This window comes from Macaca mulatta, chromosome 11, assembly GCF_049350105.2.
Source record: "Macaca mulatta isolate MMU2019108-1 chromosome 11, T2T-MMU8v2.0, whole genome shotgun sequence".
Lineage (NCBI taxonomy): Eukaryota > Metazoa > Chordata > Mammalia > Primates > Cercopithecidae > Macaca > Macaca mulatta.
This window is the reverse complement of record NC_133416.1, coordinates 104091262-104110480: the sequence shown is the minus strand read 5'-3', so window position 1 is coordinate 104110480 and position 19219 is coordinate 104091262. Positions and strand designations below refer to the sequence as shown.

Genomic DNA, 19219 nt, shown 5'->3' with positions numbered 1-19219 from the left:
GGCACTCTCAGTCCCCAGGGAAGACATTTCTTACTTGATCTCACAGGGATCCTTGGGGAGGGCTGTCAGTGGAATTGGGGAAAGACTACAGGGATAAGGAAACTTCCAGATGAACTTTGTAACAATTTCAACCAAATATAAAGTTTCCTGGACAGAATCTGGAGGAGGGGGCAAATGGGGAGTGCAGATACAAGCACGGCAGCCAGGCAGGTAGGGGGGCTCAAAACCTGAAAGCCCTGCTTTTTTTCTCAGCAGGGAGGCTTATAGTCTAGGGCATGTTCTCAGCCCTGCTCACTAGCTGCCTAGAAATAAACTCAGTGCTGTTGGGAGGGCACGGTGGGAATGAGACTGGCCTTTTGGGCCATGTGGGAGCTGGGTGAGGCCAACTTTCACTGCCAACTTTCCCCCACTTCCCTGACAACCTGTATGATGCAGCAGAGGCAGCCATAATCTCCCTGAGAATGTTACTCTATCCACCTGAGAACCACACCATCATCTCCCACAGCAGCCACAGCAGCCACAGCAGCCACAGCAAGCCCTGCCCAAGGAGAGTCTAGGCTTAGACATGCCTAACTCTGCCCCCACCTAATGGTTTTTCTATACCGCTCTGGTAGCCAAAGACAAAGGACATAATCTCTTCAGAGCTCTATGGCCCCATCCACCACCTGAGAAACCCAAATACTTATCCCAGACAACCCTAGGGCAACCTTGTGTCTTACCTATACTATCACAGCTGATGCTCTCTTGAAAGCACCACCTCCTGGCTGGAGGCCAATCAACACAAAACCTGTGCACTAAACAAAAATACAACCAAGGACCTTCACAGAATCCACTTCACTTCCCTACTACCTCCACCAGAGCAAGTGCTGGTATCCATGGCTGAGAGACCAGAAAACGAATCATGTTACAGGACTCTTTGCAGACACTCCTCTGTAGCAGCCCAGAGCTTGGCAGCTTCAATGGGTGGCTAGACCCAGAAGAGAAATAACAATCACTGCAGTTCAGCTCTCAGGAAGCTCCATCCCTAAGGGAAGAGGGAGAACACCACATCAAGGGAGCACTCCATGGGACAAAATAATCTGAACAGAAGCCCCTGAGTCCCAGATCTTCCCTCTGACACAGTCTACCCAAATGAGAAGAAACCAGAAAAACAATTCTGGTAATATGACAAAACAAGGTTCTTTAACACCCTCAAAAGATCACTCTAGCTCACCAGCAATGGATCCAAACCAAGAAGAAATTTCTGAATTGCCAGAAAAAGAATTAAGAAGGTTGATTATTAAGCTACTCAAGGAGGCACCACAGAAAGGTAAATACCAATTTAAAGAAATGTTTTAAAGGTTACAGGATATGAATGGAAAAATATTCAGAGAAATAGATAGCATAAATAAAAAACAATGACAAAGCCTGGAAATGAAGGGCACACTTGAGGAAATACAAAATACAATGGAAAGTCTCAACAACAGAATTGAACAAGTATAAGAAAGAACTTCAGAGCTCAAAGACAAGGCTTTCAAATTAACCCAATCCAACAAAGACAAAAATAAAAACAAAAAAAGAACAACATCTCCAAGAAGTTTGGGATTATGTTAAACAATGAAACCTAAGAATAATTAATATTCCAGAGAAAGAAGAGAAATCTAAAAGTTTGGAAAACTTATTTGAGGAAACTATCAAGGAAAATGTCATTGGCCTTACTAGAGATCTAGACATCCAAATACAAGAAGTTCAAAGAACACCACGGAAATTCATTGCAAAAGTATCATCATCTAAGCACATAGTCATCAGGTTAGCTAAAGTCAAGATGAAGGAAAGAACCTTAAGAGCTGTGACACAAAAGCATCAGATAACCTATAAAGGAAAACCTACCAGATTAACAGCAGATTTCTCAGCAGAAAACCTACCAAGCTAGAAAGGATTGGGGTCCTATCTTTAGCCTCCTTAAACAAAACAATTATCAGCCAAGAATTTTGTACCCTGTGAAACTAAGTTTCATAAATGAAGGAAATATACACTCTCTTCCAGACAAACAAATGCAGAGAGAATTTGCCACTACCAAGCCAGCACTATAAGAACTGCTAAAAGGAGCTCTAAATCTTGAAACAAATCCTCAAAATACACCAAGATAGAACCTCCTCAAAGTATAAATCTCACAGGACCTATAAAACAATAATACAATGGGAAAAAACCAAGGTATTCAGGCAACAAATAGCATGATGAATAGAATAGTACCTCACAACTCAATACTAACTAATATAATACTTATATGGCCTAAATGCTCCACTGAAAAGATATAGAATGGGAAAAATGGATGAGAATTCACCAACCAAGTATCTGCTGTCTTCAAGAGACTCACCTAACACATAAGCTTAAGGTAAAAGGGTGGAAAAAGATATTCTATGCAAATTGACACAAAAAGTGAGCAGGAATAGCTATTCTTATGTCAGACAAAACAAACTTTAAAGCAACAGTAGTTAAAAAAGACAAAGAGGGACATTATATAATGATAAAAGGCCTTGTTCAACAGGAAAATATCACAATCCTAAATATATATGTACCTAACACTGGAGCACTCAAATGTATAAAACAATTGCTACTAGACCAAAGAAATGAGACAGACAGCAACACAATAATAGCTTCAATACTCCACTGACAGCACTAGACAGGTCATCAAGACAGAAAGTCAACAAAGAAACAATGGATTTAAACAATACCCTGGAACAAATAGACTTAACAGATACTTACAGAACATTCTACCCAACAACTGTAAAATATATACTCTATTCATCAGCACATGAAACATTCTCCATGACAGACCATATGATAGGCCACAAAACAAATCTCAATAACTTTAATAAAATCAAAATTATATCATGTACTATCTCAGACTAGAGTGGAATAAAGTTGGAAATCAACTCCGAAGGGAACCCTCAGAATGCAAATACATGGAAATTAAATAATCTGCTCCTGAATGATCATTGGGTCAACAATGAAAGATGGAAATTAAGAAATTCTTTGAACTGAATGACAATAGTGACACAACCTACCAAAACTGTGATACAGCAAAAGTGGTGCTAAGAGGAAAGTTCATAGCATTAAATGCCTACATCAAGAAGTCTGAAAGAGCACAAAACCAAACCCAAATCCATCAGAAGAAAAGAATAACGAAGATCAGAACAGAACTAAATGAAACTGGAAAAAAAAGTACGAAAGATAAATGAAACAAAAAGCTGGTTCTTTGAAAAGATAAATAAAACTGATAGACCATTAGTGAGATTAACCAAGAAAAGGAGAGAAGATCCCAACAAGCTCAATTAGAAACAAAATGAGAGATATTACAACCAATTCCACACAAATACAAAAGATCATTCAAGGCTACTATGAACACTTTTATGCACACAAACTAGAAAACCTAGAGGAGATGGATAAATTCCTGGAAATATACAGCCCTCCTAGATTAAACCAGGAAGAAACAGAAACTCTGAACAGACCAATAACAAGCAGTAAGACTGAAATGGTAATTAAAGGGCCAGGTGCGGTGGCTCACCCCTGTAATCCCAGCACTTTGGGAGGCCGAGGCAGGTGGATCACTTGAGGCCAGGAGTTTGAGACCAGTCTGGTCAACATGGTGAAACCCTGTCTCTACTAAAAGTACAAAAATTAGACGGGCATGGTGGCACATGCCTGTAGTCCCAGCTACTAGGGAGAGTGAGGCAGGAGAATTACTTGAACCCGGGAGGCAGAGGTTGTAGTGAGCTGAGAGTATGCCATTGCATTACAGCCTGGGCAAAAGAGTGAGACTCTGTCTCAAAAAAAAAAAAAAAAAAAAAGGAAAGAAAGAAATGGTAATTTAAAAACTGCCAACAACAACAACAACAAAAAGTCCAGGACCAGATGGATTCACAGCTGAATTCTATCAGACATTCAAAGAATTGGTTGGGTGCAGTGGCTCACATTTGTAATCCCAGCATTTTGGGAGGCCAAGGAGGGCCAATCACTTGAGGCCAGGAGTTCAAGACAAGCTTGGACAACATGGCAAAACTCCCATCTGTACTAAAAATACAAAAATTAGCTGGTCATGGTGGTGCAGGCCTATAATCCCAGCTACTCAGGAGGCTGAAGCACAAGAATCATTTAAACCTGGGAGGCAGAGGTTGCAGTGAGCTAAGACCATGCCAGTGCACTCCAGCCTGAGTGAGACTCTGCCTCGAAAAAGAAAAAAAAAAAAAAGACATTCGAAGAAGAAGTGGTACAAATCCTATTGACACTATTCCAAAAGATAAAAAGAGAATCCTCCCTAAATCATTCTATGAAGCCAGTATCACACAAATACCAAACCCAGGAAAGGACTTAACAAAAAAAGAAAACTGCAGACCAATATCCCCAATGAACATAAATGTAAAAATCATCCAAAAAATACTAGTGAACCAAATTCAGCAGCACATAAAAAAGATAATCCACCACGGTCAAGTGGGTTTCATCCTAGGGATTCAGGGATGGTTTAACATACACAAGTCAATAAATGTGATATACCACACATACACACCATGGAATACTAATGAGCCATAAAAAGGAATGAAATAATGGCATTCACAGCAACCTGGATGGAATTGGAGACTATTATTCTAAGTGAAGTAACTCAGGAATGGAAAACCAAACGTCGTATGTTCTCACTCATGAGATAGGAGCTAAGCTATGAGGATGCGAATGTGTAAGAATGATACAATAGACTTTGGGGGCTCAGGGGAAAGGGTGGGAGAGGGGTAAGGCAGGGTACAGAATTAAAAACAAAAATCACATGATCATCTCAATAGATGTAGAAAAAGCATTTGACAGAATCCAGCATCCCTTTATGATTAAAACCCTCAGCAAAACTGGCATAGAATAGACATACCTTAAGGCAATAAAAGCCATCTACAACAAACTCACAGCCAACATTATACTGAATGGAGAAAAGTTGAAAGCATTCCTCCTAAGAACTAGGGACAAAACAAGGATGCCCACTTTCACCACTTCTATTCAACATAGTACTGAAAGTCCTAGCCAGAGAAGTCAGACAAGAGAAAGAAATAACGGGCATCCAAATTGGTAAAGAGGAAGTCAAACTGTTGCTGTTTGCTGATGATATGATCATATCTCTAGAAAATTCTAAAGACTCATCCAAAAAGCTCCTAGAACTGATAAATGAATTCAGTAAAGTTTCAGGATATGAAATTAATGTACACAAATCAGGAGCACTGCTATACACCGACAGCAAGCAAGCTAAGAATCAAATCAAAAGCTCAACCCCTTTTGCAATAGCTGCAAAAAAGATTACTAAGGAATATGCCTAACCAAGGAGATAAAAGATCTCTACAAGGAAAACTACAAAACATTGCTGAATGAAATAATAGATGACAAAAACAAATGGAAACATATGCTCACAGAGGGGTAGAATCAATATTACAAAAATGATCATACTGCCAAAAGCAATCTACAAATTCAACGCAATTCCCATGAAAATACCACCATCATTCTTCACAGAAGTAGAAAAAGAAAATCCTAAAATTTACATGGAACCGAAAAAGAACCAGCATAGCCAAAGCAAGACTGACCAAAAAGAACAAATATGGAGGCATCTCATTACCCAACTTCAAACTATACTATAAGGCCATAGTCACCAAAACGGCATGGTACTGGTATAAACATAGGCACATAGACCAATGGAACAGAATAGAGAACACAGAAATAAAGCCAAACACTTATAGTCAACTGATCTTTGACAAGGCAAACAAAAACATAAAGTGAGGAAAGGACACCTTCTTCAAAAACTGGTGCTGGGATAATTGGCAAGCCACATGTAGAAGAATGAAACTGGATCCTCACCTCTCACCTATACAAAAATCAACTCAAGATGGATCAAAGATTTAAGACCTGATATCATAAAAATTATAGAAGATAACATCACAAAAACCCTTCTAGATACTGCCTTAGCCAAAGACTTCATATTCAAGAACCCAAAAGCAAATGCAACAAAAACAAAGATAAACAGATGGGACTTAATTAAACTAAAAAGCTTCTGCACAACAAGAGAAATAATCATTAGACAACCCACAGAGTGGAAGAAAATCTTCGCAAACTGTACATCTGACAAAGGACTAATATCCGGAATCTACAAGGAACTCAAACAAACTAGTAAGAAAAATAAAACAATACCATCAAAAAGTGGGCTAAGGACATGAATAGACAACTCTCAAAAGAAGATATACAAATGGCCGACAAACATGAAAATATGCCCAACATCACTAATTATCAGGAAAACACAAATCAAAACCACAATGCAAATACCATCTTGCTCCTGCAAGAATGGCCATAATCAAAAAATCAAAAAATAAATAGACGTTGGCATGGATGTGGCGAAAAGGAAACACTTTTACACTGCTGGGGGAAATGTAAACTAGTACAACCACTATGGAAAACAGTGTGGAAATTCCCTAAATAATTAAAAGTAGATCTACCATTCCCACTACTGACAATCTCCCCAGAGGAAAAAAAGTCATTATACCAAGAAAATACTTGCACACAAACATTTATAGCAGCACAATTCACAATTGCAGAAATATGAAATCAGCCCAAATGCCCATCAATCAGTGAGTGGACAAAGAAAATGTGATACATATATGCACACATACGCACCATGGAATACTAATGAGCCATAAAAAGGAATGAAATAATGGCATTCACAGCAACCTGGATGGAATTGGAGACTATTATTCTAAGTGAAGTAACTCAGGAATGGAAAACCAAACGTCGTATGTTCTCACTCATGAGATAGGAGCTAAGCTATGAGGATGCGAATGTGTAAGAATGATACAATAGACTTTGGGGGCTCAGGGGAAAGGGTGGGAGAGGGGTAAGGCAGGGTACAGCGTACATTGCTCGGGTGATAGGTGCACCAAAATCTCAGAAATCACTACTAAAGAACTTATCCATGTTACCAACCACCACCTGTTCCCCAAAAACCTATTGAAATTAAAAAATAATAAAATTTTAAAAAGAATAGTATAAAATTAGCCCAATATTACTCTGGAAAACAGAGGCAAAAATCTAATACAAATAATAGCAAACTGAATCCAGCAAAATAAATATATCATGATCAATTTGAGTTTATCTCAGAAACACAAGGTTGATCTGACATTATAAAATCAACTAAATATTAAAAAGAAAAATTATAAAAATCATCTTGATACAGTACAATATTCATGGTAAATATTCTTAGCAAAATAGCAGTAAAAAAATTATTTAACATGATAAATAACTACCAAAGAAAAGTTAAACATCATATATAATGGTGACACACTGAAAATTTTCCCTATGGGATCAGGAAAAAGAAAAATGATCAGCCTGAATCAGACTTTCTCAGATTTCTTGGTTATTTTCAAATTTATTCTACTAGACAATACAGATTATATATTGCTACCTGTTCTCATCTATATGATAAGAGAATGCCCTCTACTCTTCAAGTTATAATGGCCTAGTTAAGCTTTATATCTAAATGAAAGATTGAGTTCTATAATTATATTACATACCATAGGTTCTGTCTCCTTGGGAGGTCTATCCAAGGGAGGAATGTACCACTGAAAGCAAAGTTCTTTGTTTGAAGCTTGTGTTACCATTTCTATTGGCATTATTTCCACACAAGATGAGCTTGAAACAGGCTTAAAAGATAAAATGGATTGTAGAGAACTATCGCGATACAACTAGGGAACAAACAAAAACATCAGTTTAATTACTGGTTACATTTGTTACATATATAAAACAAATTATTTGGCTATATTGAAAAATTCTGGGATTGTCTCAGCTTGTTTTACAGAGGTAAATCTTAAAACTAACCCTGGCTTACTACAGAGAAGATTCTCCTACAGTAAAACTATGCTGGCCAGGCGCAGTGGCTCACGCCTGTAATCTCAGCACTTTGGGAGGCAGAGGCGGGTGGATCACACAGTCAGGAGTCCGAGACCAGTCTGTCCAACATGGTGAAACCTCATCTCTACCAAAGAAATACAAAAATTTGCCGGGCATGGTGGTGTGCGCCTGTAATCCCAGCTACTCAGGAGGCTGAGGCAGGAGAATTGCTTGAACCCGGGAGGCAGAGGTTGCAGTGAGCTGAGATCGTGCCATTGCACTCCAGCCTGGGCGACAGGGCAAGACTTCGTCTCAAAAAATATATACATAGATATAGATATAGATATAGATATAGATATAGATATAGATATATAGATAGATATCTATATACATATATAGGTATAGTTATAGATAGATAGATATAGATATATATGCTTCAGAACTCAGTGAACTCAACAAATCTCTTCCACTCTGGTAAGTCTTACAGGATGAAGATCTAGCAGGGAAAATGCCCATGCCACCATTTCAGTCTCAACATCACCACTGTTTCTAGGAACACCTATTTGGTTTCTGGTTTTTTCACTGGTGAATATACTAAGGGTGTGGTTATAAATTACTATTGTTTTTCCAATAGTATTTTTTTTGCAATGCCATATGGAAAATAAGACATATTTTGCTCCAAAGTCTAAAATCCATTCCTCTAAAATCCACTTGCTCTGAAAATTTAAAATCCTCCTCTCCTTAAATGAATGTGGCTGATTTGTAAGTTTGGTCCGTGATGAATATGGGCCCAGCTTCTTTTATGCAATTTTGGTCACTGAATGAGGAATCTTCAAGAAATATAAATGTATAGAATGCAATTGCCAATTTGGTAAATTACTTAATTAGTTGTTTAAGGTAACTGAAAAAGCAAAGCATGGTTGCTAATGATCAACAAAACAACAGGCTAGCCACAGAGATAATAATGGTAAAAACAATATTTCAAGTCTAAAAAGGACCGTCTGAGGTTGCAGTGAGCCAATATCACGCCACTGCACTCCAGCCTGGGAGACAGAGCGAGACTCTGTCTCAAAAAAAAAAAAGGACCTTCTTCAATGAAGTGCAAACTACTTTCAATATTAACTTCTTGTTATGCCCAAGATTATAGCATGGCAGCTGGGAAGTGGTCCCTCTATTTCAGTCTTTTTGATATCTAAGGCCTGTCAAAGTTTGATGACCAAGGAGTGTTTGTCAGTGGCCAGAAAGAAATGCCTGGCGTTTCTATAAGGCTTTGTCCTTCCCATTATTTCTGAGCCTATTCAAGATATAATATGATTGTGAATGTAAGTCTTCAAAATAAAATAAAAACGGAAATAAAAACACTGACCTTTCAAGTTGTCTACTGATAAAAGAAAAAATGTTTTGACTGAAAGGTAATATTAAATGTGAAAAGTTTTCTAAATGTCTAGAGACAATCATAAAAGGCTATTATAAACCAGAATCCTTGCTTCTAAAAGCATGACCAAAATACACAATAAGCAAGATTAGCAGGGTTAAACAATCATTTGTAAGTGCTTAATTAAGAGTAATTTTATGTCAGGCAGTTCATCAAAAAAAAAAAAAAAAAATCAAGTAAATAATTGATTCAAAAATAATTTCTTAAATTTCTTCATATCTGAGTGACTTTCAGAGGTTCTGACAACTATTTAGCAAATACTTCATATTCATTAACTAGATAAGTATTGAAAAGTAAAAATACCTTTTATTTCAATATGTGCATTATTTATTAGCACAGCAGTCTAATAATGATAAATTATAAACATAAGTCAATATCAAAATAGGTATTTAATTTTCCATTACCTTTCAAATACTATAATATGTAGTTGCCAAGAGGACTCATTACATATGCTAATTGATGAAATATACACTGAGTACTTTTATTCTACTTTTTTTTATTCTTTGAAAGAAATAAAACAACAGGCCTACCAGGAGAACTCTGGTTTGCCACAGTCCTATAAACAGTAAAGCAGCTCACGCTAGTCAGATATTTAACCTTACACTGACTGTCACAGGCATACAGTCCAAGCATGAATAACTCAGCATTATGCACAATTTTAATCATATTCTTTTTGGGGAATTTTTAATGTAACTTGTTTGCCACCTTTGCTTTTCCACCACAAAGCTCCGAAAGACTTGACAACATGCAGAATCACACAACTGATGAGCACAACACAGAGCAATGATTGTTCTGGAAAGGCAGCTACTTCTTTGTGGGGGAAAGTAGGTTTAAGTGTCAAATTATGGAACGAGTTTGATTGAAAATAGCCTCCTGAGTGATTAAAGGTTCAAAGATGTTATTATAAAAATCAGCCAAGCTTGGAGTTTATATATATATATATAAATCCAAAAGGCTTTATGCTCGTTAGCTGTCTACCCTAGTGAAACGAACACATGATGAGGTGGTTTGCACCTGTCAGGCAAGAGACAGTGATCTCCAGAGCTGATTATCCTGGGGAGTGTTACACTAATTATATCAAAAAAGAGCAAACAGGGTGAAACAACTCTTTGATAACACTGCTGCCATTAGAAATGTCACATGTATTTACAATGTATTCAAGCTTGAACATTTGGAGCATAATCTTTAGGAAATGGGTAATGATAGACTGCCCTTAATACTAAAATACTCAAGCAGAGCCCCTTTTAGAATAGTATTTAAGAAATCACACCTATTAGTTTCTGAACTCTTAGATAATATTCACAAGAATAGATCAATTGAAACTATTGTTCTCAGTCTTCCTGTCCTCTGCCTCCTACTCCAAAATGCCTGAGGTATCTGTGACACCTGGCAGTAATCCTCAAAGACAGTCTCAGTTCCCAGGGGGGGTGAATCTGAATCTGGTGTTAGATGGCAACGATTTCATTCTGCTCCCACTGAGCGCTTCTGTGTGCAGGGCCAGACATTAACATTACCTTCCCGGCCTGCTCGCCTCCTCACTCACTCCTTCCCATGGAGGAGTGTTGCTCGATTGCTGAATCTGGGAAAAAGAACTTTGGGCATGCCTACTTCTGTGCTTTCTTCCTGGGAGTAAAATGTTTGCAGGAAGTGAACACTCTCTGCTCCTCATGTAACAGATTTTAAGGAGCCTGTCCCCATGTGAGGAGCCTGAAATGACCCAATAATATGAGGCCAGATTAGTAAATCTGTCTACTTTGGTACTCATTACTATGAAGATCATTTCACCAATAAATATAAACCACATCCTATAATATCAACTTCATGACTCCTAAAGATGAGCACTTTTAAATCCCAATCTGTTTTACTCTTTTATCTTATTTCCTGAATGATTTAGAATCTGGGCACAGAATGGGGTTGCTAAGCATCGGGCATGCCACGATATCCCAGTATCTGGGAAGAGAGAGGAAGTCGTTAGAAAAATCTTCCAGTGTGCTTTCAATACATTGCACTGAGGGCCACTGCAGGACCCCAACTGAGAATCATTTCTTTGACTGGATTCTTAAAAATATCTTAATAGGTCTTTCCACTACTTTTTAAAACTTATAATTTATTAACAGTCATCTGACTCTCTTGAGTAGGGAAGAAATGTTCAAGAGTGATGTTTTTAAAAAATGTATAATTATCGGCCAGGTGTGGTGGCTCATGCCTGTAATCCCAGCACTTTGGGAGGCCGAGGTGGGTGGATCATGAGGTCAGGAGATCAAGACCATCCTAGCTAACATGGTGAAACCCTGTCTCTACTAAAAATACAAAAAATTCGCCAGGCGTGGTGGTGGGTGCCTGTAGTCCCAGCTACTCAGGAGGCTGAGGCAGGAGAATGGCGTGAACCTGGGAGGCAGAGCTTGCAGTGAGCTGAGATCGCGCAACTGTACTCCAGCCTGGGCGACAGAGCAAGACTTCGTCTCAACAACAACAACAAAAAAAGTATAATTATCTACCCAAAACATAAGGTTACTATATTCCAGTAGGATAAGATAAGCAAGGGTCACCATTCTGGAACAAGCCACATTATCAGTTCTCTGGGAACTTCTCTGGGAGAGCTGGCAACGGTAATATAAATATATCTTACATGGGAAAATCTATAGCTATAAAAATTAAAGAGTTGAATGGTAAAGTCCAAAGTAGAGATAATTCAATATAAATCAGTGATTTTTTTCTAGTTTTGAAAGAATTCTGTACAACTTATTCATTTCACAAATATGTATTGGAAGCTTACAATATGCTATGTCCACTTGAGTTTTCTACAAGAATCTCCAATTCCGTATCTACAAAGCAGAAAAATGCGCTCATCCTCCTGCCTCCCCTGCATGTGCTAATGATGTCACCATGCACTAATGATCACAGACAGAAGTTCCAAATAGTACAAGAGGCTCTAGTCATTTCCTCTTCACTTTCCAGGTCTAAAGAGTCACAAAACTGTTTTTGTTGTCGTTTTCAATGTTACTTAAGCAAATATGTTTTACAGCCATCTCTTCCTTTCCATTCTTGTGTCATAAGCTTCATAACTTCATCACCTGTCTCTTAAATAACTCACTTTTTCAGGAGGCTGAGACAGGAGAATCGCTTGAACCCAGGAGGCAGAGGTAGCAGTGAGCCAAGATCACACCACTGCACTCCAGCCTGGGCAACAGAGAGACACTCTGTCTCCAAAAAAAAAAAAAAAAAAAAAAAAAAAAAAAAAAAAAAGCCTCACTTTTTCGTCTATCCTTTGCCAATCAGCCCTATTGAAAGTAAAACTAAGATGTACTAATTTTCACGTTATTTCTGCTAGTATTAATCCTGCCATTTTCTCTTTAAAAACATCTCTAAAATAAAGTAACTTTCCTCTGTTTTAACCCTGTCACTGTTTCTCTACCACCACACTAAGACTATATGTACAGGGACTATGCTTTATCCATCCTTGTTTCTCCACCAACTAAGAGTGTCTCTGGCACACAGTAGGTATTCCACATAGGTTGGCTGAATACCAGATTTCAAATACATATTCTTATTTTTAAATAAAATCCTTTACTTTTTCAGTATCTTTTATCACATTCATTTTGGAAGTTTATCCAAACTACGATTATTCAAGACTTTAGTAGCTTTCATTTTTAAAAATCTCCATTTATATTCCTCTTTCTATGTCTCTACAATCAGTATCTTAAAATGTTTCCATATTACATATCTTGGGAAAGTGTATCCAATTTAATAACACTTTTCCAAATAAAAAGCCTTTGCACTTTTATTTTAAAGTGTTACCTCTATTATTTATTCACACTCACGATTGCAAAAAGTACCCACAATGAAGAAATTTTATCACGCATTTAAAACCAAGGTACAGAAATTGGGCACAGATTTAGACACTCTCAGTCTAGCTTTCTTATAGGGTGATGATACTGAAACTTGTGTAACTTCTTGGCAAAATGGTCGTTTGAGAGATGCTGTTTTGTGCAGGAATACAGAGACTTCTGAGGCACTTTAAAAGACTCATGAAAACAAGACTGAACAATTGACATGTGAACTGTCCTAAAATCCCAGGATGTTTGGTTGGCCTATCCACATGGTAACACAGGAAAGAGCCTTCCCTAGAACTGTGAGGGAACTAGAAATCTTTGTGCCAGCATGGAAGCTAATGTGCTTCCTTCCGAAATATAAGGATGATTCCAATACGTTTTATGTAAACATATGATATTTCAAAACACGTTACCTTGGCAGATGATTCACATAATTCTTTTTCTGAAAGAGGGGGATTTTCCAGTTGACAAAGAAGTTCTTTTGGAAATTCATCAATACAGGAAGAAGAATACAGCTGTAAGAACTTTTTAAGGAAAAAATGCACTTCTTTCTGGCGCAAAATCAACTCAGAGTTGTAAAGGGATGTGAGAAGTGTATCATCTGGCAAAGAAATTCCAGATACTGGTGTTGCAGATGCTTAAGAAAGAAAAATACCTTAGTTTAGGTTAATGTTAGAAAACAGGATGATCTCAATATTGTTGGTATTTGCTCACTAACCACTATCTTTACATATTCCCACCTCCACTAAAGGCTGCCAATGACCTTCCTCTGTTTTTAGGGCTTATACACTAATGGAATTGTTTCTTGCCACGGAAGGAAAGAAAATTTCAGGCCAGGCGCAGTGGCTTATGCCTATAATCCTGGCACTTTGGGAGGCTGAGGTGGAAGGATTACCTGAGGTCAGGAGTTTGAGACCAGCCTAGCCAAAATAGTGAAACCCTCTCTCTACTAAAAATATGAAAACCAGCTGGGCATGATGGCACATGCCTGTAATCCCAGCTACTCAGGAGCCTGAGGCAGGAGAATCACTTGAACCCAGGAAGTGAAGGTTACAGTGAGCCAAGATTGCACCACTGCATACCAGCCTGGGTGACAATTTTAAAAAAAAGATTAAAAAAAGAAAATTTCAGAGGCACATGAGGCTAATGCTTAGTTTTAGGTATTAACTATGGTGCCATATATTCCATGTACCTATTTTCTTTTGGGTTCCCCCTAAAACAGATTCTAAGGTAAGAATTTGTAGACAGTTTATTTGAAAAGTCATTTCAAGAAGCACAAGTGAGGAAATGGACAAAATGTGACAGAGAAAAGAAAAAGAGCCAATAAGGGCGAGTAAATGAGTGGGCTACAGCCTTGGGCAGTGAGGGCTCAGTCCCACTGGGGACCTTCTGACAAACCACATAGAACTATCCCATCGAGAGACTGAGAAGCTGGTATGTTTATCTAGGAGCTCCCTACCTCAATAGTTGAAGGTTACTCCTGTGTCTGTGGAAACCCTGTCTGCAGGCTGGTCAAACCTCAGTAGCTTCAAAGAAAGCCCAGGGCAGAAAAGCAGTGCGACATGGCACTTGTGGTGGGAAGTGCCAGCAAGTGAATTCAGAGGTGATCAGAGTGGCTGAAAGGCAAGGGATCACCAGGGCTGGCTGCACTGGCTCTTGTCCATGTCCTTTCCCTCCGAACTTCCCTTGCTCTAGCCCCTGTCACCATGAACCTTTTTGTCCTGACATCTTTCAGAGGGTTTGTTAGTTCCTGGTAACTGTGCTTAGCAACTCTGTGACTCAGCCTATTTGCCCTGCTGGTTTCCCCATCACTGTGCCCTGGCATGGGTCAAATTATCTAGTCTGACTGTTTGCACTGATGGGCAACACTGGATCACCAACATCATGAGCACAGATAAAACAACAATGTCACACAATCACAAGGGGGACTGATATGAAGCAGATTTTATCAGTTTTTCTGGATATTTTTTAGATAGCACCAATAATTAAAAAAAAAAAAAAAAAACTCCATGGAATTAATATCCCATCTGAAGTCTTGCATTTCTTCCCTTTGACATACTGGCTACTGCACCACTCTTTCTCTAAAGCCAAAATGGCATCTTGCTCATTTCATAAACTGTCACATTGGAATTACTAGTTCTTAACTGCTCTGAGCCATGGACCACTTTGGCAGTGGTCTTAGAAAGCCTCTGGATGCCTCCTTATCATAATGTTTTTAAACATATGAAATAATATATAGAAAATTTCTAAAGGAACCAATTACATTGAAATACTATTCTATCCAAAGATGCATGTATCCCAGGTTAAGAACCCGTGAAATTTTCATCTTCTGATGACAGTCACTCAGAAAGATGTCAAAGTATCTTATAATTCTCAACAAGAAACATGACTTAAACAGGAATTAGAAAGAAATATGTTCTCTCTTAACATATCAAAAACCTACCTAGCAGTTTGCTCAGATTATTAATCCTCTGAAGGTGAATATAGTAGCGCAGTAGAAGGATCCATGTAATATCCACTTTGGTCTGAGTCTTTTTTCTACCATCTGTGCTGTCACACACATCATCATTTTGGTACAAAAATGTACAGGAAGTCTGGAAGAGGACTTGGTAGTTGTCTGAAAGTGAAAAACTTTTTTTTGTAATACAATGCTATGCTTTCCTTGAAAAACAATCATGAACAGGAAAAAAGCACAGCTCATAAAGGAAATGCTGACACATGATACTACGTTCAATTTAAAAGTATTTTGTATCACGCAGACACCAAACACCAAGTTAAAAGACCAACCACCGACTGAGAAAAAGATATTTAATATATATATGTGAATTATCCTTCTCTAATATGTGTAAACACCTTGTACCAATCAACAAACAAACGTCAAGCAACACAATTTCAACAGGCAATTCATAGAAAAAGTGGGCAAAGAATATCAACAGGCAATTCATAGAAAAGTAAACCCAAATGACCAAAATTTTTAGCATCACTAAAAATTAGAAAAAGGCAAATTAAAATGAAGTACCATTTCATATCCCTTAGGAACTGATAGAAACCAAAATCTGAAAATAATAAATATTGGTAATAATGTGAAGAAATTGGAATGTTCACACATTACTTGTGAGGGCAACTATTTGGAAAGCAATTTGGCAAGATCTAAGAAAACTGAAAATGCAGATACCCATAAATGTGTACCAAGAGGTTTGCACAAAGTACTGTTTGCAATATTAAAAAAAGGAAACTTTAAAATATAAACAGGAGTCTAATCATTTGAAGCCATTTAAAGTGAATGAATTAGATCTATATGGGAGAAAATATAGTGTGGAATCTCAGTTCAGATCCCAGCTGTACACTCACTAGTGTGTGACCCTGAATCTCTCTGTGCTTTGGGCCTCTCTGGGCTTTTGATTCTCCTCTCCTCCCCTCTCCTCCTCTCTTCTCCCCTCTCCTCCCCTCCTCTCTCCTCCCCCCTACCCTTTTTTTTTTTTTTTTTGAGATGGAGTTTCACTTTTGTTGCCCAGGCTGGACTGCAATGGCATGATCTTGGCTCACCGCAACCTCCTCCTCCCGGGTTCAAGCGATTCTCCTGCCTCAGCCTCCCAAGTAGCTGGGATTGCAGTCATGTGTCACCACGCCCAGATAATTTTGTAATTTTGTGTTTTTATTAGAAACGGGGTTTCTCCATGTTGGTCAGCCTGGTCTTGACCTCCCGACCTCAGGTGATCCGCCTGCCTCGGCCTCCCAAAGTACTGGGATTACAGGCATGGGCCACTGCGCCTGACCTCTTACTCTTCTTTAAAATGGGCATTATAAGAGTAATGATGGATAGATCCTGACAACATATAATGAGTTAGCACAGGTTCCAGGTGATATAGAGTATGATACCATTTATGTAAGTTTGAAAACAATATGATTATTTGTATCATTTACATGGAAATAAATAATATTTGATTAGAATAGTGGTTGTCTCTGGGAAGCGATAAAAGGAAGAGAAATAGAATCTTCTATGGTTAATGGCCTACGCATGTTTTCTTGAATAAGATGAATCTCTACATACTCACCATCCACCTTGGAATACAAATTCCCAGTACTTTGGGAGTATCTTATAAGCCTCTCTCTAATTCCATTTCTCTCTTGCTGCCTGAGCTCATGTCCCAGAAATAATCACTATCCAAAATTTTGTGTTACTAATCCCTTATCTGTCCTTTACTCTTTAAACATATACATTACATAACATGTAATAAATAAAACATTGTTAACTTTATCTTTTTAGAACTTTATAGGAAGAGAATCATATTGAATGCATTTATCTATTATTTTCTTTTTCCTTTAAACACTAGGCTTTGAAAATTCATCCAGGCTAATGCAGGTAGATGTTATTCACTTTTTTTTCTGTTATTATGTAGTATTTCCGTATAGGAATATATCACAATTTATGTATCTATTCTACCATTGATGGACATGTGATTTCTTTCTAATTTTGTTTTATTTTGGTCTTTACTGTTATGAACAAGGCTGTTATAAATTTTGAGTACATATAGTCTGGCGCATACGTGCACAAATTACCTGGAGGTGGAATTAGTAGGTTGTTCTTTTTTAGGTGTCTTTTGACCAATCTTGCCTTTTGTTCTTTTATATAAATTTTGACCAATCTTGCCTTTTGTTCTCTTACATAAATTTTAGCATCAGTTTGTCAAATTCCACAAAATAGAACCTATTACTAAACTACATTAAATCTATCAATCATTTTTAGAATACTTGGCATTTATCAATACTGAGCCTTCTTAACTATAAACATGGTATGTTTTCTTGTCTCTTTCAATGAAATTTTACAATTGTTTCACAACTTTCATTAGATTAGTCCCTAAAGGTCTTATTTTTTTTTGGTAGTTACTGTAATAACATCTTTTAAAAATACATTTTCTGTTAAAAATGTATAGAAATAAAATCTTACATCCAGCAACCTTGCTAAATATTTTTTATTGCCTATACATCTTGGGAAGTTTCTATGTGAATAATCTGTAGTGAAAGATGGTTATTTTTCTTCTTTCCCATTATTTGTACTTCTTATTTCTTTTCCTTATATTATTCTGCAGGGTAGGACTTCCAGAACAATTGTGAATCAAAGTAACAACAGCATTTTCTTACTCTTGATTTTAAAGGTAATAGTTTTAGCATTTGAATATTGATTATAAATATAGCTGGCATGTTTTTCCACTTGTAACTTTTTCAAATTAATATTTTTTAATTCCCAGTTTTAGAGTCATAAATGGTTGTTTAATTTTATTGAATTTTTCTGTACCTATTTGAGATGATTATTATTTTTCTCCTTCAATCTATTAAAGTAGTGACTTAGTTCAACAGATTTTCTGATGTTGAATTACATTTGCATTTCTGGAAATAATCCAATTTGATATGATGTGTCTTTTAATATGCAGCTTATTTTTATCAAATTCAAACATTTACATAATCAAAAATAAAATTCCCTCTCCCAGAGACAAGCATTTTTAACCATTTGTACTTCAGTTCTTCTAGTAGTTAGTTCCAACTCTTAAAATAATTTCCTTATAGCATTTTCCTAAACTATCAGTTTTAGAAAATGTATCTAGTGACTTTTTCTGTGACAGATGAAATATGAGCTCATAAAACCATTCCTCTTCACTTCAAAATGTTTATAGTTATATCACCATTTTTAGTTCCCCTATTTTTATACATCAACGATGTTCTAAAAGCTCTTTCTGGTTCCACTAAATACAAGTCATATCTCTTGATGTCTTCCTTTGTATTCTAATAGTACCTGCATTTCTTTATGGCCTTCTCCTTGCTGGGTTTTCTATTTCCAAAGTTGGTAACATTTACATTCTGTTCTATACTCGTAACAAACCCTTCATTGTTTTGTCAATAAGTTGAAAATCAATAAATAATACATTATTATGATTGTATAGGAATTGTTTGCTTCAATATGATTAAATTACTTTCACTAAGGGTCACTGTCAAAACCTGTGACCCACAAAGGGTAAAATTCTCCGCATAAAGGTCAAATGGATCGTTTTTACTCACACCAGTCTCTATA

At 37.3% G+C, this 19219-nt stretch overlaps 1 protein-coding gene across 2 annotated transcripts in view; it reads right to left on the bottom strand.

Moving 5' to 3' along the window:
• CFAP54 (cilia and flagella associated protein 54) overlaps window positions 1-19219 on the bottom strand; it is a 391130-nt gene that overhangs the window by 92897 nt on the left and 279014 nt on the right. For both annotated transcript variants that reach the window (XM_015152488.3, XM_077954781.1), the window contains 3 exons: window positions 15596-15769; window positions 13566-13789; window positions 7569-7739 (listed from right to left, as the gene is read on the bottom strand). In XM_015152488.3, coding sequence (XP_015007974.2) covers window positions 7569-7739; window positions 13566-13789; window positions 15596-15769 — 569 coding nt within the window. The remainder of the gene's footprint in view (window positions 1-7568; window positions 7740-13565; window positions 13790-15595; window positions 15770-19219) is intronic.